General features: G+C 37.9%; 2 protein-coding genes across 9 annotated transcripts in view; one reads left to right on the plus strand and one right to left on the minus strand.

The window, feature by feature from the left end:
• WDR3 (WD repeat domain 3) overlaps positions 1-19799 on the plus strand; it is a 31897-nt gene that overhangs the window by 10444 nt on the left and 1654 nt on the right. For both annotated transcript variants that reach the window (XM_035252599.3, XM_035252598.3), the window contains exons 6-26: positions 162-257; positions 1448-1561; positions 1745-1846; positions 2362-2459; positions 3037-3144; positions 3947-4177; positions 6607-6700; positions 8859-8960; positions 10235-10320; positions 10469-10604; positions 11318-11374; positions 12394-12494; positions 12713-12824; positions 12947-13081; positions 13361-13411; positions 13904-13969; positions 14439-14531; positions 14999-15046; positions 15737-15780; positions 17446-17574; positions 19491-19584. In XM_035252599.3, coding sequence (XP_035108490.3) covers positions 162-257; positions 1448-1561; positions 1745-1846; positions 2362-2459; positions 3037-3144; positions 3947-4177; positions 6607-6700; positions 8859-8960; positions 10235-10320; positions 10469-10604; positions 11318-11374; positions 12394-12494; positions 12713-12824; positions 12947-13081; positions 13361-13411; positions 13904-13969; positions 14439-14531; positions 14999-15046; positions 15737-15780; positions 17446-17574; positions 19491-19584 — 2097 coding nt within the window. The remainder of the gene's footprint in view (positions 1-161; positions 258-1447; positions 1562-1744; positions 1847-2361; positions 2460-3036; positions 3145-3946; positions 4178-6606; positions 6701-8858; positions 8961-10234; positions 10321-10468; positions 10605-11317; positions 11375-12393; positions 12495-12712; positions 12825-12946; positions 13082-13360; positions 13412-13903; positions 13970-14438; positions 14532-14998; positions 15047-15736; positions 15781-17445; positions 17575-19490; positions 19585-19799) is intronic.
• SPAG17 (sperm associated antigen 17) overlaps positions 14287-19799 on the minus strand; it is a 275909-nt gene continuing 270396 nt past the window's right edge. For all 7 annotated transcript variants that reach the window (XM_035252595.3, XM_009001977.4, XM_009001979.4 and 4 more), the window contains one exon: positions 14287-14481. The gene's annotated coding sequence lies outside the window, so the exon portion shown is untranslated. The remainder of the gene's footprint in view (positions 14482-19799) is intronic.

The raw sequence follows: 19799 nt of genomic DNA on the forward strand, positions 1-19799 counted from the left end.
TTTCTTGGTGCATTTTGAAAGGATTCTCAATATGCCTTTTCCTTGCCTTTACGTTACTAAAGACATTTTACTACAGTGTACTTAACACTTTTGGAACATCCTATTATGCTACCTGGAGTCTCTTGAAAATCGTATTACCCAAATCCTTTTATATTCTATAGGTATGGGGGTTGGTTCTGGTGTCAGAAGAAAAGCGACTCATCACTGGGGCCTCAGACAGTGAACTGAGGGCATGGGACATAACTTATCTGCAAGAGGTAATTACTTTTTTAAATCATGGGCAATGTCATGTTTAGAAGTTTCCTAAGCACCTTGGATTTAGAATCAGATGTAATGATTGAGTACTTCACGTAGTATTATAAAGAATTCTATCACACCGATAACCTGCAACACCTAAACAAAGCTTTTCTTCCTTATATGCTCATTGTCCTCATTTATTTGAGCTCATAAAGTAGCTTTAGGCGTACAGCTTCTGGTAATACTAATGTTTTAGTTTGTGGCACTCTTAGTCAGATATTTTTGACCTTTGGGTGTCCATGGATGGCCTTCAGAGTATCTGTGAACCTTTCCCCTCAAACATATATGTAGAATTTTATGTTTATAAATATGTATATTCTGAAAAGATCTATAACTTTTTCTTAGACATTCAAAGAATTTACATTGAAAAAAAGCTTATAGATCTTAGGTTTAGCTAGATTTAAATATGTGCTGTGTCCAGCAGCCATTTCGGTGGGAGTTACACTAGTAGTCTAGGGGTTATCTTTTCTTTATTTAAGGAGAAAATGTATCAACCTGTCTTGCAGCGCCTTTGCAATTCCTAATACCCATTTGAATCTGCCATTCTAGAATATGGTCGACCTTTCACCTAAATACAGAGAAAATTTTGAAGTTGGTGAAGAGTGGGTCATTATTTTTTCACTGTTGTCACTAAACAGTAGTCCTTATGCTATGGAAAGTTTCTGGAGATAGTATACTGAGTATATTTGGTTTGTATATTATGTAGACAGCTTTTAATACGTTCTGATACCTGTCCCGCTAGATCAGGGAGGTCACTGGTTGGTCATAAGAAAGATTTCTAAGTCTTCAGGATTAAGAGTCACCTCCTGGGCCAGGCACAATGGCTCTTACCTGTAATCCCAGCACTTCAGGAGGCTGGGACAGGAGGATCAGTTCAGTCCACACATGAGTTTGAGACCAGCCTGGGCAATATGGCAAGAACCTGTCTCTACAAAAAATTTAAAAATTAGTGCATGCCTGTGCTTTCAGCTATTTGGGAGGCTTAGGTGGGAGGATGGCTTGAGCCTAGAAGATCAAGGCTGCAGTGAGATACAATCATACCATTGCACTCCAGCCTGAGTAACAGAGGAAGACTCTGTCGGCAACAGTAACAACAAAATGCGTCCTGAAACATTATTTGAGCTTTTATTTTCCCATTTTTAAAAAACAGATTGAAGACCTGGAAGAACCCAAGCCCAAGAAAATCAGAGGGTCTTCTCCTGGAGTACAAGACACTCTTGAGACAGAGGATGGTGCCCTCGAGACGGATGGAGCCCCTGAGGATGTGATTCATTTCTGTTTCTTATGTTTTATTGTGTTGAATAGTGGGAAAGGGAGAATTGCAGATTTTCAGGGAATTAGCACTTTAGGGCATATTTTTGTTACTTGTGCTTACTAGAATGACATGTTTTTCAGAAGTTCAGCAGAACTCACATGTAACCTTCATGTGCTCTTGCTTCTTCTGTAGCGAATCGTTTCATGTAGAAAAGCTGGCTCAATCATGCGGGAAGGAAGAGACAGAGTTGTAAACCTTGCCGTCGACAAGACAGGCAGGATTCTGGCTTGCCATGTGAGTACCACACTTAGGAGAAAATAAGGACTGGGCTGTTCCTTTCAAACACTCATGCTTTCATATTCAACGTAAAGATGAATGTGTCTTTACTCATGTTGATAATTCATTACATGGTCCTGTGTGGATCTGTCTCTAGGTTTATTAGCATAAAACAAAAAATAATTACTAGTAGGTTGGTGCAAAAGTAATTTTGGTTTTTGCCATTTAATAAGTAATGGCAAAAACTGCAATTACTTTTGCACCAATATTATTATTAGCAGCCATTCATTAAATGCTGGCCTTTCTAAGCAATTTAAAAGCATTTAATTTCTTATTTAGTCTTCAGAGCAATGCTACAAGTAGGAAGCAGTATCCTCATTTTACAGATGAGATAGCAAACCCAGAGAAATTGAGTTGTCCAAGGTAATACAACTAGTAAGGGAAGAAAAATAAGTATTGTTTGGTTTTTACTGAGAATTAGGTAAATTACAGATTGTCTCTCCTTGACTCACATTAACCTTTTGCCTTTCTAGGGAACTGATTCTGTGCTAGAATTGTTTTGTATCCTTTCCAAAGAGGAAATTCACAAGAAAATGGATAAGAAGATGAAGAAAGCTAGAAAGAAAGCAAAGTTTGTTGTTTTAATTCTTATATTAATAATGAAGTGTCCTAGGTGGGCCCCATGTTACTGAATAACACTGGCTTCTTTAATATTTATTCTGTTAGCAATTACCATGAAAAGTTTGAGCAGAATTAGGTACTGATAATCCAATTTTATCAAGTCTCAGAGAGAGAGCATCACCTGAGTTCGCAAATCTTTTGAGACCTATTCTGGTTTATTTAACATGGTTGGGTTATTAAGTGCGGGTGAATGAGTTTTCTAAAAAGTTCTGAAATTAGAAAAATAACCAGAGACATTTCAGTGGGGATATTTTGAATTAAAAGGGCTTGTTCCAGGAAATTTTATGGGCTATTACATTCAGAATCCATTTCTTAAGGGTATCTATTAAGTGAAATGATACTTTATGACACTGTAGTGTACAAAGTGTTTCCAAATACACTGCACCGTTTAGTTCTCATGGTAATCCTGTGTGGTTAAGTGACTTTTCCAGAATCATAGTTGGTTGAGGGACCAGATTTTGAACTCAAGTAAGAGCAAAGCTGCTTCTAGAAAGGTAAGAACACGATATACTTTTCTTCTTCTCTAGGTTAAATTCTTGCAAAGGGGAGGAAGAAGATCCTGAAATTAATGTTGAAATGACTCTGCAAGATGAAATCCAGCGGGTGACTAATATCAAAACTTCTGCCAAAATCAAGTGAGTAAAAAATCAGTGATCTTAAGTTACCATAGTAGTAAACTCCCGAGTATTGCTGGCTTTTTCACGCTGTTTGTAAGCTGTCTGTTTGAATTAGATATTTGGAGACAGTAGTCATGAGACATCTGTGTCACACTCTGCTCCTGTTGCTCTCACCGTGGGCCCACTTACTGTCTCGTATTTGGATTATTATAGTACCCATTTAGCTAGTCATTTGCTGTCTTTTCCTGCCGCTAATTAAAAAAAAAAAAGTATGTCCCACGTTCAGAAAGGACATAAGTTCACTTATAAAGAATACATATGTAAAAACAAGGTATGTATCAGAACCAGGATGTGAGCCTAGATTTTTTTTTTTTTTTTTTTTTTTACTTAAAAGCTACTCACCTACTACTACATATTCAGAGCGCTCTTTTTGAGGTGGAGTCTTGTTCTGTGGCCCAGGCTGGAATGCAGTGGCATGATCTCAGCTCACTGCGACCTCCGTCTCCCAGGTTCAAGCGATTCTCCTGCCTCAGCCTTTACATAGCTGCAGTTAGAGGTGTGTGCCACCACACTGGGCTAATTTTTGTATTTTTAGTAGCGACAGGGTTTCACCATGTTGGCTAAGCTCAAACTCCTGATCTCAAGTGATCTGCCTGCCTCAGCCTCCCAAAGTGCTGGGATTATAAGCGTGTGCCACCGAACCTGGCCTCAGAGCACTCCAATGTGAAAAATTATTTATAGTTATTCAAACTTTATATGGCTAGAGGACATCATGAGCTAAGACAGTAGATAGAACATTTATGATTATTTTCTCGTGCAGATCTTTTGACTTGATTCATTCACCTCAAGGAGAGTTAAAGGCTGTCTTCCTGCTGCAGAACAACCTGGTGGAATTATATTCATTTAATCCATCCTTGCCTACTCCTCAGCCTGTCAGAACAAGCAGAATTACCATTGGGGGTCATCGCAGTGATGTGCGGACTTTGTCATTCAGCTCAGACAATATAGCTGTTCTTTCAGCATCAGCTGATTCTGTTAAAATATGGAACAGGTTCGTGAAATAAATTTTCATATAGCTGTATTCAGTAGTATTTCTTTACTTTTAATTTTTTTGTTACTCTTAGTTATTAACTTCTTAAGGTCCTCAATACAATTCTCCTTAGTGCATTTGGGCCATTGGCCTATGGAGCTTAGAGAAGAAAAGTTGCCTTTTAAAATGTAGTACAAAAAAGAAAAAAAGCAAGTGTGCTCCATGTCTAGAGCTTATAGCTGTACTTGGCTAGAGAAAAACATACAACCATTACTACCTACTCTTTAAATTTAATAAAAAGTGGGCTGTTCGTGCTGCCCAGTAATTGTACCCTAATTTCTCATCATTCTTTTACTTTCCTAGATGACTGTTTTACACCATCCTTCTGTTGTCAGACAAAATATCTCCAAAACCTTTAAGCCAATGATCATATCTCCCATCTTAAAGGAAATAATAATCCTCTCACCCCTGCTTTGCTCTCCCGTTATTACCCTATTCTCTGATTCCCTTTTCTCCATTCTGTCTTCATCTGTCTCCATCAAGCTTTTGTCCCCACCATTTCTCAAAACAGTCATTATCATCAGTGATCATGTTTCCAAACCCAGTGAGCTGAAAGCTTTCTTTTATGCTCTCCCCTTGAATTGATAACTTTCTCTCTTTGAAACACTTTGTTTGACTTTCATTATTTCCCCTTCACTTGTTGTCTGTTTATTCTCAGTCCTTCCTCCATCCTTCTTATCTTTATGACCTCTAAGTGTTAGAGTGCTTTAGGGCAGTCTTTGGACCTTCTGTCTATCTAAACCCACTTTATGTAATCTCCTGTCAGGTAGCTTTCTCTGTGTGATGACACATAAATTTACATCGAGCTTTAGCCTCCTCCCCAAATATCAAACTCATATATACAAATACTTTGTATCACCACTTGGATATCTGATTAAGTATTTCAAACTTCTATGTGTCTCAGACCAAACTTAAGATGCTAATGTCTCCAAAAATCTTCCCACCTGCTATTCCTTCAGACCTCCCTACCTTAATAAATAATTACTTGATATGAGTTGTTCTAGTCCAAAACCTTATAGCCATTCTTGATTTTCTATTATTTATTTTGAGACAGTCTCGCTCTGTCACCCAGGCTGGAGTGCAGTGATGTGATCTCAGCTCACTGCAAGCTCTGCCTCCCAGGTTCAAGTGATTTTCCTGTTTCAGCCTCCTGAGTAGCTGGGATTACAGGCATGTGCTACCACACTTGGCTAATTTTTGTATTTTTAGTAGAGACGGGGTTTCACCATGTTGGCTAGGCTAGTCTCAAACTCCTGACCTCAAGTGATCAATGCACCTTGGTTTCCCAAAGTGCTGGGATTATAGGCATGAGCCACCATGCCCGGCCCATTATTTTCATATCCCGTATCCATCCCATCTATTAGCAAATCCTATCCGCTCTACCTTTAAAACCTATCCCAAATATTACCACCTGCACTGCCACTGCCCCATTCAAACCACTGTCATTTCTCACGTGGGTTATTGTAACAGCCCCCTGACTGGTGTCCCTGTGTTCTTGCTTGCTCCTCTGTAGTCTGTTCTGAACACAGTAGCCAGTGTAATCTTTTAATAGTAGAAGTTAGATCACTTTGAATAGTTCCATCTCACTCTACCTACCTTACACACCTTATCTCTTACTACTTTCCTCTTTGCCTTCACTAGAGCCACACTGGCCTTGCTGTTCCTTCAGCAGAACAAGAATGTGCCTTCCTTATAGCTGTTGTGCTCCCTGTTCTTTTTGCCTGGGTCTGTCTTCCCCATTTATCCATAAGCTTTTTTCGTGTCTTATCAGATGACAGTGCTATCATTCTTACCCTACTCCTTGCACTCTTCATCCTCTTCTCCCAGCATTATGTACCTATCATCTGACGTACCAAATGTTCAAGTATTTATTATTCCCAAAGACTGTTAACCTTTATGAGGTTGGGAACCTCTGCTGTTTCGTCCACCGTTTTATCTCCAGCATCTAGAAAAGTACCTGGTGTATAGTAGGCATTCAGTAAATGTTTGTTAAGTGGACATTTGAGATATTTTAATCAGTGAATGTTTGTGGTCCTATAAAAAATGCAGGGATATGTAATGATGTACTAATTTGACTTGTAGTCCTTCAGACTCGCTCACTTCTTGGTAGTGGCAGATTGGGTTCTGTGGAGCCCAGCAGACACTTTTTTCTACCTGCTTTTGTGTGATTTCTGTTCCTTGGGATTTGGAGGCCCTACAAAGTCAACAGAGTTTGATACTCTGTAGTATTTTCTCCCATGACTATGACTGTATGTGAGTCAAGGGTTTTTAAGACTTTTATATTCTTTTATGTTCATCTGTCTGAGTAAGTGTATTGAAATACACACTGACCTCTAAAATGGGGAAGCAGGTTCTCTTAACATGAGTTCTTTATGTTTTCTTTTTCATAGGTCTACACTGCAGTGTATTCGCACCATGACCTGTGAATATGCACTTTGCTCATTCTTTGTACCTGGTGATAGACAGGTGATCATAGGAACAAAGGTAAATGGAGACCTTTTCTGGGGTTTCTGGAGCTTCTCTACTCCAAATTCTGAAGTTAAGAAATCTGGTTCCTGTTTTTAGCATATTGGAGATGTACTAGAGCTAAGTAATCTGGGAGGATGTTAGTTTATTGTGTTTTTTGTTTACTGAAGTTCTATTTTATTTGTTAAAAATTATGAAGAAGAAAATTAAAATCATGACACTGAGATAACTACCATTAACATTCATTTGTCTTTTTATGAGCACATATGAAATTGTGTTTTAATTAATTATAAAACATATTAAGGGTAATAATAAAATAAAAGTACCTAGTATGCTTGGCAGATAGAATTATTCAGTAAAGACAAACTGATCAAGTCCTCATTCCTAGGGATAGTCAGATTGGGGGACAACCATGTGGAAATAAACACACATGGATTTATATTTAGTTTCTGCCCTTTAGAAATGGGTAGTTTGGAGCAAGTCACATAACTGCTCATAGTGTGTTTCTTTATATTATGGGATGATGACACTTGCTTTATGACAGCAGCGTTCCCACTAGATGGACTGGTACCAGGCTCTATGACCTTAACACTGGTGTTAGCATTGGTGTTCGCATGGAAAATGATGTTAATGACCTATTTCACAGAGATGAAGTATGAGATGGAGTCTTGCTGTGTTGCCCAGGCTGAAGTGTAGTGGCATGGTCTCAGCTTACCACAACCTCTGCCTCCTGGGTTCAAGTGATTCTCTTGCCTCAGCTTCCTGAGTAGCTGGGATTATAGGTGCACACCACCACACCCAGCTAATTTTTATATTTTTAGTGGAGACCGGGTTTTACCATGTTGATCAGACAGGGATTGAACTCCTGATCTCGTGATCTGCCTGCCTCAGCCTCCCAAAGTGCTGGGATTACAGGCGTGAACCACCACGCCCAGCCTGAAGTATGCAAAACTCTTAGCAGAGAAACTAGCAGCATATACCTAATGGATAAGAGAGCTGATAGCAGAAATAGCAGTAGTGGTTGTACCAGTGGTGAGAACAAAATGGAACCAGGTCTGTGGAGTGTTTTGAAAAGTGCTTTACAAGTATTTGTCATTACTGTTCCCGTAAAACAAAGGCATATGTACATGAGTTTTATCATAAAATATATGGATTACAATGGATACTTTTTGCTCAACAAAAAAATATAATATGGGCTGGTGCGATTTTAGGAACAATGCCAGGAAACATTCACATTTCAAAAATTTCCTTCTTTTTTCATTCATTCTTGCAACAAACGTCCATCTCCGATTTGCTGTTGGGAAAGTATTTTTTGAATTGCTTAAGACTACCCGTGTGACTAAAATGCAATCTCTGGCTTACTGGCTGTGCCAGGCAGTTAATATATTATTATCTTATTTAATCCTGACAATATCTTTGAAACATTGGTGCTCTAAATTTCATTTTACAGATGAAAAACTAGGTTCATGGGGATGAGTTTGCTGGTGGGCACAAAGCAGACCTGGTTTCTAGCTTATGCTCTCTGTACCACATGGTGCAGAAGCTCATGATAAAGCAGGCTTTGCCTGTGTGTGTGTGTGTGTTACATGCTGGCACCATGACTATGGCTTATATAAACCTCCAAACAGGAATTGTAGAGTGATTGCTTTCTATGCCGTTAGGATTTTTTTTTAATTCATTGTCTTCCTTAGTGTTACAGGTAGATCCCGTTTCTTATTGTCAATGCATTGTAGAGGAGAAAACCAAAAGCAGATGGAAAAGAGTTGGTTAAGCCAATAACTATAGAGGATTGTCCCCTTCAAGGATTGGCTAAATTTTAAAGGCTTTTACGTTTGCATTTGCTATTTTCTGTATTCTGATTGGCCTAATGGTCATGATGTTTTCCTTTTGAAGTTGTGGAACCAATGAACGTAATGCGTCCAGTACCGCACAGTGGTATTATTCCATACTTTGTACACAATGGCAGCCCTGCCAAGGTTAACTCAGCACGTTAATAGGGGATTTAATAGCATTTAATTAGATAGGAAATACAAAACATGGAATGCGGAATCCATTTCCTAAGCAATAAATCACATTTTTGCAGCTTGGTTATGAAGTCTTTCTAAATTGTGCAGGCATGAATCATGGAGGTTGTAGGTATGTTCACCGGAGCTGTGCTCATTTTGTGTCTTCCCAGACAGGGAAGCTGCAGCTTTTTGACTTGGCCTCAGGAAATCTGCTGGAGACAATAGACGCACATGACGGAGCTTTATGGTCTATGTCCCTCTCTCCAGATCAGGTAACTAAACCATATTTTAAAGCTCTGGACTTCAGCCCTCTGGCCATAGTTCTCAATTCTTGTACCAAGTTTTACTGCTGCTAAGAAAGATGTCTCTCAGGGTTTCTCTAAAAAAGTCTGTGGGTTTTTTTGGTCCAATCTTTACTCTTCATATATGATGCCTTCTTATATACCTGGAAAGAGACTAGCTGTCATTATGAAATGAATTCATGACTGGCTACGTTGGCTCATCAGCAACATGACATCAAATTGCTTACCCTCATGATTTTTTTGCCAGTGTTCATAATACTTCTTAAGGGTGAATATGCTCTTTGGCAGCATGATGCAGAGAACTGAGTAGACTTTGTTTTCCCAAACATCTATGACTGTATAAGCTTAGTAGATTGAGCAAGTATGTCAGCCTTTACAAGTCAATAAAAATATGCTCACCTTCAAAGCAGTTCCTGGCAAACTGCTTATTCTAGTAATGGTGCTGTTGGTTAGAAAATCTTGAGATACTTTTTTGACAATACCTTAAGAAATTTTGGCCCATTTATTTAAATAGTCTCGGTGGTAGAAAACTTTCATCCGTTGAAAATAGATCTTAGTTTTGGGAAAAAACTCTGAAGTTTAGAGTGGTTAATACCATTTGGGTCCAAACCAAACAGCTGTGAGTCCAAAGTAGTAATCAGTCTTGTGTTTGTAGAATGTTCTATCTTTTCCATAAACTGTGTGGTCTTTTTTTCAACAAAACTAGGATCATGGAAAGGTTGTTTTCTGTGTGATAAATCTGTGAGGTGGCAGAACAGACACTTGAGATTCTGTTTTCTGACTCCATGTTCTATGTGCTTTACACTAACACCACCATGTAATGAGACTAATTTTCTTGATAATGGAAAACAGCTTCAAAAATGGTTTAAGCAGGGACATTGCAGGACTAAATGTATATCCTTCTGAGGTAAATACTTCAAACAAATCTAGATTATCCGTTCTATGTATATTCAAACTAGTTTACTGAGAGTTTTTGTTTCTTCTTGATGCCAGATAATAGTATAACTAGAGCTTTTCATTCATTATTATCTCTGCCTATGTTAGTCGATGGCAGGAATTTTCACATAAGGTTTGCGGCAGTAGATCCAAAAGAGCAGTGAAAGGGGCTAGAGAGAACCGCATTTTTCTTAATTTTTATCCCATGCCATTAAATAAGAAGATTTTCTTAGACTTCTAAAATGTATCTTCTTAGCAAAGTTTTTATACTAAAATAGTTTTTAATTGAAATTTCATTTGATTTTCAGCGTGGCTTTGTGACAGGTGGTGCAGATAAATCTGTCAAATTCTGGGATTTTGAGTTAGTGAAAGATGAAAATAGTACACAAAAGAGGTGAGTAGTAATTTTTTCTGTCCATTTTTCGGAGTGAAAATGGGGAACCATTGAATGTCAAACGTATGTATTGTTTGTCGTTAGAGTTAGGATTTATCAGAATTTGTGTCTTCATTAATTTTTTTCTTGATGTTTTTTGTGGTGCTAGACTTTCGGTGAAGCAGACTCGAACCTTGCAACTAGATGAAGATGTTCTGTATGTCAGTTACTCTCCCAATCAAAAGCTATTGGCTGTGTCTTTGCTGGACTGTACCGTGAAAATTTTCTATGTTGATACTTTAAAGGTATAGTGGTTATGCCTGGGGATATTTTCCCTTTCTGACTGACCTTAAGAATTTGGATCGAGACTGGAAAGAAGTGGCCGTGACTGTGCTTAGCAGTAGTAGTACAGTTCTAAAAACATGTGTGTGAATCAAAGCAATGTAAGTATACTAGAGAAGCTAGCATTTTAAAATAATTCTACGGTTCATAAATTTTGTTTAAAGCAAGTTATATTTTATATGTTCAAAAAATCTTGTGGACAGAAAATTCTATCATACTAAGTAGTAATAAGAACATTGCTAGGTGTCCTAGGCAGTGATTTCACACTTGGCTATATATTAGGATCCGATCATTTGGGTTGCTTTTAAAAATATAGATTACTACACCCGGAGAGTTGATCAGAATGGGTTGAGCCTGGGAATTTTTTTGTGGAACAGGTGCTCTGAAGTCTTTTCCATGAAGCGATCCAGAGATCTGACTGAGGCAATAAGCTTCTGGGGGCCTCCTTGCCTCCACTATACTGCAGTATTCTTGGCACATGCACGGAGGATCTGTGTATTGGACACAGGTGCTCTTGCCAAGCTGTCTTTTATGGCTTTTCTTTGAAACACATGTAAAGCAATTTAAAAATGTACTTAGTATTGTATTTTAAAGTCGTATTGTAGACCTGCATGTAATAAATTATACCTATCTTTTATAGACAGACGTGAATCATTGTTATTTTTTTCATGTTTAGTTTTTCCTCTCACTGTACGGACACAAACTGCCCGTCATCTGCATGGACATCTCTTACGTAAGTGAAGTTTAAATAGTGTCTCAGTCATATGTTACCTTTTCTAAGGCAGATACATCCTTATTTCGGGCTTGAGGTCTTCGTTTTAGATAATTTGCTTTTATCATTCTGTTATATACTTTAGTCTAAAAAGTCTCAATTTAATATATACTATCTCATATATTACTTTAATGTTTTCAGAATAATTTTGTATTATCTTAGTCAATCCTTGTAAATATTGTCTTAATCCCTCTTACAGATCTCCCAAATAGTATTTTGTTATTTAAAATGCTATAATTGGTAGAATCCACTAAAATATGAAAGACTAAGGCATTCATTCCTTTTTGTTCTGAAGGGTAATGGTGCTGAGGAGCTTGGATTTGTATTTGGGTAGTTACGGTATTTTACACTAGGTAGACTTTTAGTCTCTTGGCCAAAATCATTTATTTCCCAATATCTAGTTTTGATTAGGAGCGGCAGTGTATATTTAAAAACAATGTCTATTCTGTGTGAAAGGAGCTGACCTCATAGCTGTCTGATCAGTGCACTAACAAAGTTAAGGTACAGTGTTAAATGTATTTCTATTTTTCTTTTTATGTTGACAACCATTTAAACCAGGCATTGAAATAGGAGAGAGAAGAGAAACAGCGATAGGGAACATGGGACACATGAACATTCTAGTTCATTCTGAGTCTTTCTCAGCTTCTCTTCTTCCACTTTCTCTCCAAATCCCATGCCAGAGATTAGAGAATCTTTTTCCCCTCTAACAAGTAAATAGATCATCTCACATAAGGCACAGCGCTGCCCTATGACAGTACGAAAGTATTTAAGCCACAAGGTTCGTGCTTTTACTTAACAAGCTTTTAAAGTGCCTCTGTAGATAAGAGCAAAGAATTCAGCGTTTTTAGTAGAGAAATGAAATCAGTTTTTTGGCTTCATTTTAATGTTTTTGAAAGAAATGGGTTAAATATTCTGGTTAGCTTTTTATTCATATCCAGAATTCAAAAATCAAGGTAATGTTTTACTTCGGTTTCTCATAGGATGGAGCACTCATAGCAACTGGCTCTGCTGATAGGAATGTGAAAATCTGGGGTTTGGACTTTGGGGACTGCCACAAGTCTCTCTTTGCACATGATGACAGGTGCGTATGGTCTTTTCAAAGGCCTCCCTTAAGTCACCTGCAGGTATCGCTTGCCTTGAGTGTCTGCGTCTATTTTTCAGCGTTCTCAGGCAGTGGTATCAGTTCCGAAATATAGTCCAGCACTCCAGAACTAGCTAGTCAGCTGCTATTTATGTGTGTAAAACTCTTTTTACTAACCTAGAATTTTATCACATTTGAGTATTTCTGTCACTTTTCAGTGTGATGTACCTACGGTTTGTACCCAAGTCTCACCTCTTCTTCACTGCCGGGAAAGACCATAAGATTAAACAGTGGGATGCAGACAGATTTGAACACATACAGACTCTGGAGGTAACCACATGCCTGCTTTGCTTGCTTGGTACCTAAGAAATACTTTTAACAATGTTTAATTACCCACTAAGTCGTGGTCTGTGAATGATGACATATTCTTACTTGAGTTTTTTCCCCTCCAGGGGCATCACCAGGAAATATGGTGTTTGGCCGTAAGCCCCAATGGAGACTATGTTGTTTCATCGTCCCATGACAAATCTCTGAGACTCTGGGAGAGAACAAGGGAGCCTCTTATTCTTGAGGAAGAAAGGGAGATGGTAAGCACGTCAGGCTTGGGTACAAATGTGCCGGTAGGTGTCTGACAGGCTGTCCTAGTTGAAGTTTTCTCTCGTGCAGCTACACGTCATTCATTCCAGGTCCAAGAACCTTCAGGAGATCTGTTCAAGACTGTTGTCACCCATTTCAGAAGCTAAGCAGAGATGAAGATGCCATTAGGGGTTATGCTCTCAAAGAAGCAGCTTCTTGCTGCCTCATTTCTCTGTATATACAGACCATGTTTTATTCTCTCAAATTAATGTATGTCTATCTCATGGCAGGAAAGAGAAGCAGAATATGAGGAGAGTGTGGCCAAAGAAGACCAACCAGCAGTAAGTAAATTTTGGGGACCCTGAGATTATGCCCTATATGTAGTTATCTTACTGAAATTGACTATAATATCCAGAATTTCTAATAGAATTAAAATTGAGGCTAGAAATTGAAGGTATAACCAGCTGATAAGGGAAAGAATCTGTATAATTATTTTTGTTTAACTGTATATCCTAATTTTGTGGTTCAAGTGATTGACCAAATTTGCTATTGAATAACTGGCAATTGAGGCTTTAGGGAATCATTTTACTCACTGTAGAGCAAAAATAAAAGTTAGAAAATTTGGATATTCTCTTTTTAAACATTTGCAGAATATTCTTACGATAGTACTTATGCTTAAGTGTCTGGCACTTACTAAGTACTGTTAATGGTAGTTGACAACACTGTTGGTATTTTCATGAAATAACGATGGCTATTCTTATATGGATGTAAGATTAGTTTATCAGCTAACTCCTGTCAACACCATCCTTCAAGGATTTCTTTGTTTCTGGCAGGTTCCAGGAGAGATTCAAGGCGACAATTACTTCGCCGGAAAGAAAACTATTGAAACAGTGAAAGCAGTAAGTTGATGTAGAATGTAGTATCTCATTTTTTAATAAGATCCCAACATTTTAGTAAAAGTTTTATTCTGTATCAACCAGAAAGCCATTCTGTGGCAAAAAGTTGATGAGATTGAAAGGTGGGGATTATAACCTCTGTTTTCTTCTCTTGTAACCAAAGATGGGAGTGGTCCTGAATCCCTTTGATCAGTATGTGCTCTTTTTTCAGGTGTTCCTGGGACCTGCCCTATTCAGAGTGTCTCGATATTATCCCACCTGAGTCCATAACACTTAGTCTCCTCCCTGTGAATTAAAAAAATAAGAAAACCAAAAATGTCTTTACATGCTTTTTGGCACTCTATTGGCACATCTTTATTAAATGGAGTGAAGCCATTTCATTTGGCAGATTTCCAGTCAGCCTTTCCCGTTTCGCTGTCCTGGGATGATGGAGTGTGTTGTAATGATTTCTTTGCTCTGTTATCATCTGTAGGCTGAGAGGATCATGGAGGCTATTGAGTTGTACCGAGAAGAAACTGCAAAAATGAAAGAACACAAAGCCATTTGTAAAGCTGCCGGGAAAGAGGTAAGAGAGTACAGTAAGTTGCAGTATCAATAGAGGGAATTCCTGAGGAGAAAACCATGATTCTGGGGTCTATTATCTAAGCTCAGGGTATGCAATAAATGCAGTGGAACCTTTCCAACTCACTGTATTAAAAGAAATTGAGGAGCTGCGGGAGGAAGGGAACTTGGTCTTCATGAAAGTGAAGGAAAGGAAGTTGCAGACTGAGGTGATTATTGTCTGGAGTAGAAATTCACATTCCTACTTGGTTTCAGAGGCAGGGTAACCATTTCAGATTTCTAGATAAAACGCATTGTCCAAGCTCATTCTTGAGTACTATAGAAACTAACAGGCTTGATAATTCTTTAATACTCTGTCCGTTTTTTAGGGTCTCTTTTCAAAATTACAAAATAGAGTTACTATTCTGTCTGTAACAAGCACTATGTAAGTCTCAGTTTTTTGAATGATTTTATTTAATAATTTCGTCATAGGTTCCTCTTCCCACGAACCCCATCCTGATGGCTTATGGCAATATCTCAGTGAGTAAAATGTGTAACAGTTTTTCCTTGGTTATTCAAAGGTTACTTACAAGGACAAGAAAGGAAGTAAAGAGGCATTATGATTTGGGGATGGATTATTGGGAATACTTTTTCTTTAAAAGTCTCTTTTGAATCTTGGCATTCTGTAGGATAGTTTGTATTTCAAAAGGACCACCTCAGTGTGACTTCCCAAGCCAGCCTTTTTGGTGGGACTCGACTGCCATTCTTCTGTTTTCTAGTGCTTGTTTATGTTCACTGTTCAAAGCCCCCTGCAGATTCTAGAAGTTCATCTAAATGAACTTTTGAATCAGCCTTCCGAGGAAAAGTTGACAGAAATCAGTCTGATATGATAAAGAAGAGAGGGAGGAAGAGTAATGGGAGAATGTATGTTTATCCGGGAATCTCTAATTAGTATTGTGCTTGCGTGTCTCATCACTGACTTTCTGAGTCAGGACATCTTCACCTTACAGATTCGTAATCTGCCTTGACTTGTAGCATGGTTGCTAAGGGGCAGAGTTCGATTACAAACCCAGATCTGGCTGACTCTAAACTCTTACAGATCTTGCCATTTTAGAGCACTTTTTCTGAAGAAAGGAGGAGAGGTTCCTGTTTTACAGGAGAGACAAATTGGAGAACTTGAGTAGAAACCAACCAAGAGTATCACTAATGGTGTTAATCCTTCCTTCACAGCCTTCAGCTTATGTGTTAGAGATTTTTAAAGGAATCAGGTCAAGGTGAGTGAGTCCTTGTACACAGTTACTGTAATCTGTCAGCGAACATTTATGAAGTGCTTATTTGAACAGGAAATAAATAGAAATTATTTATTGATTGTTGTCTTTCTTTTAGGTTTAACAATATCAAAGTTTTGATGGAAAATAATTTATAAGGTTTGAAGTGCTAGAACTAGGAAGTTCCTTCTAAAGTATGAAGAGAGATGCTTTTAAGGACAAATGAACGGGAGTGATTTATGTTGTAGAAAATGAAATAATGTATAATTAAATCAGAAGCGCCAACTGTTAATTTTTTTTATATGTTTGGCTTCTTTTCTATGTACATACACAATTGGAATATTATATAAAGTTTTATATTCTGTTCTTTTTCACATATTTCCTGAATATTTGTTTGTTCTTCATATTAAAAAAAAAATCACTGGATTCAGAATTACTTTGTTTTATCAGTAATTACTGGATGTTGCCTTTGTTTCTCCTTTTTGGCTGTTAATGGCTTCACTGCATATGTTTACCTATCTTTGTCATCGTTATTGATTACTTTTCTGAAGAGTCCTAGCAGCCTAATAACTGACCAGTAGGCATGAGATTTTTTTTACTTTGCCAAATTACTTTCCAGGTTGATTATACTGATTTTGGCAGGCTTTTTCATATTTGTTGCCAGTGTGAGAGTCAGAAGGTAATATTGTATTATTTTAATTTCTTTTGACTATTAATGAAGTTAAAAATTTCAGCACATTTGTTGACCATTTGTATTTTTTCATGTGAATTTTTAGTTATCTTTTTCTGCTCTTAATTAGACTTTCACTGTTTTTTAAAGAATTCTTTCTGGGCACAGTGGCATGCCAACATTTTGAGATGCTTGAGACCAGCCTGGGCACCATATTTTATTTTCTTTATCATAAATGTTTACAATAACTGTTATATTATTTGTGATTTTCCTTTTGATTTGATTGATGAGTTTGTACTAGTGAAGGCTATCATTTTCATAGTGAACCGCAATATCTACGTAGATTCCTTACAAGAAGCAACACCTGTCTTTGGATAAAGATGACGCTTCACTACAGAAATGTCAAAGAAAATTGACTAATGTGGAGGTTACAGTACATTTCAAGATAGAAGATTCTGTGTTTTAAAGATTTAATTTTTCCTGATTAATAGGTTTTTAATCCCATTTGATATCCTCTTAAGATTTAAAATTAGAATTGAGGAAATAATAATGCTTGAGCTAGTTCTAGAGGGAACTATTTTCCCAGATCAGAAGGCTATAAAATTAGCAAAATTAAAATATGTAGGATTGGTGTCAGGAACAATCATCAAAATAGACTCTAAAGCCCTGAAACACACTCTGTCCTATATAAGGACTCAATATATGGTAAAAGAATGTCATATGAAGATGGAGTAGTCAACAAAAGGCCTTGGAGAAATTGTTATCTGGAGGAAAAACATGTTAATTTCCCATCATGCCATTGACCAGAATACATTCTAAACAGATTAAGATATTAAATATAAAACACAATTAAAAAGGAAGATTCATCTAGCATGTAAATGAATATTTAACTGTAGGCAAGATGTATTCAAGTAGAAAATGAGTAGAAAACGAATAAAGGGAAAGATTTAAAAATTGTGTTAATAAATGTGGTATTTCTATATGTGTGTTTTCTTTTCCAGTGAGCTGGAAGAATCTCTGCTTGTGCTGCCTTTCTCGTATGTCCCAGACATTCTTACACTCTTTAACGAATTCATGCAGCTGGGCTCTGATGTTGAACTCATATGTAGGTGCCTCTTCTTCCTCCTCAGGTAACATCGTTTTCCGAAGAACACCATGCCTGTTTAGCACAACTGCTTCAGTAGAACCTTAACTGAAGCTGTCAACATTTTGGGATTAAGAAATATTATGCCGAACTCAGTGACTCGTACCTGTAATTGTTGGCACTTTGGGAGGCTGAAGTGGGTGGATTGCTTGAGCCCAGGAGTTTGAGACCAGCCTGAGCAACATGGTGAAACCCTGTCTCTAGCAAAAATACAAAAAGTAGCTGGGGGTGGTGGAGCACACCTGTGGGAGGCTGAGGTGGGAGAATTGCTTGAGCCGGGAGGCAAAGGCTGCAGTGAGCCCCAGATCATGCCACTGCACTCCAGCCTGGGCAACAGAGCAAGACTCTGTCTGCTAAAAAAGAAAAAGAAATATTGTTTCTGAAAGTGAATTTCAGTGCTGGCTGACATAAAATATTTCTTATCCTTTGGAATCAGTCTTTCCTTTAAAATAAGGACCATAATGACCCACCCCTTTGAGTAAGAAGTCCTGGCACTACATTGCTGAGGAATGCTTCCTCAGTCACAGGCTCCATGTTACCGTCTAAGATAGCTCTAGCTCTAGTCAGTTTGCCAGAAGCCAGTTATGATTGGCCAATTTGCCTCATTTGTTGTTGCCTGTGGCCTGTGGGCCCCATGTGGGTTAGTACAGCCTTGAATGTGGTCTGACACAAATTTGTAAACTTCAGCAAAATGTAGAGATTTTTTCGTTGTTGTTCATCAGCTATGATTAGTGTGTTTTATGTGTGGCCCGAGACAGCTCTTCCAGTGTTGCCCAGTGGAGCCAAAAAGGTGGACATTACTGTTTTAGAGTGCTTTAAGCTAACAGGTTTTGTTTTGTCCTCATACCAACATTTTAAGGAAATCGGTTTCTTTCTCATCGTCTCTAAAGGTGCAAATGGAAATGTAGGGGCGTACATAGAGGTAAGCTAAGGAACACAAGGCAGATATGTTCATTAGGCTATATTCTTATGGAGAATTCTGTTAATAGGTAGTTGAGAAGAATATGTACACAAAGGCTTAATGTATTCTCATCTCTCACTCTCTGACTCTCACTTTTAAGCTGTTACAGCAGAGAACAGGAATAGAGACAATTCGAACATTCCTTCAAATACTGTTACGAAGACAAAAACTGGCCAGCCAATGCCAAATAGTTAAACAGGTATATTGAGTGAATCGACCAAATAGGCATTCGGTGAATTGGCCTGTTTTTATGATTCTTAACCCTTCATTACCTATATCCTATCCAGGATAGTAGCAAGAGAAGAAGAAGAATATGTTCTGTTGCCATACTGATAATTTGGGGCAAGTTGTAAAGACATAAATTCATATTTAACAATATTACTAATAATGTTGATGGCATACGTGCTATTGAATCAGGGTTACTGGTTCTACGAGAAACTGAATATTTAAAATGGATCAGAGGGTTATAGATGGGTACTACCTGACAGGTATGGCAGGGTCTTCAAGGATATCTTGGTACTCTAGGTCAGAGTTTGAATCTCTGATGAATGTCTCTCTCTCTTTTTGGCTGTAGCTTTATTAGAAGTAGTAATGCATCTTTGTTGAGTTGGCATTTCTTAGAGGGTTCATTCTGTCTTTTGAGTTTTCCACGAAGTACCACTGTCAACATCTGTAACCACTGGTAGGTTGCTAGGAAAGAGTTAGCCTTTGCAAAGGAGTTAATGTGTTCTAAAGTTGAGGATAGTATTTTTTAAGTTGTCATCAAATTGAACTGAATAGTAGAGAAAGAAACTTCTTTGTTTTTTTTTTTTTTTGCCCAAAACATGTCTATACTGTATTTTTTGTTGTTCCTTTGATACTGTGTCTGTTTACTGTTTCTAGGAGGGTTACGTAGGGCTAGAGCCTCTCTGCAACACGGCTCTGTTTTGTTTTCCTATTAGGATTCACTTTGGACAGATCACTAGCAATCAAATGCTTGTGCCAGTGATAGAAAAATTAAGGGAAACAACTATTTCAAAAGTCAGCCAAGTCCGGGTAAGTATCTCTGCATAGAGATAAAATGCTGAGGCGAATTCCCAGTGGGATTAGAAGTAGTACCCTGTGCTGTGCTTTGTCTTTGGCAATACCCACCACCGATAAATCCATATTGAGATAATTTTTGTTGGAATTAGTAGGAATAAAAAAAAAATCAAGAAAAGTTCTTAATGAGGGAAAGATAAGTAACAACACCCGAAGCTTTGGTTCTCATA

This window comes from Callithrix jacchus, chromosome 7 (assembly GCF_049354715.1).
Source record: "Callithrix jacchus isolate 240 chromosome 7, calJac240_pri, whole genome shotgun sequence".
In the NCBI taxonomy this organism is placed as follows: domain Eukaryota; kingdom Metazoa; phylum Chordata; class Mammalia; order Primates; family Cebidae; genus Callithrix; species Callithrix jacchus.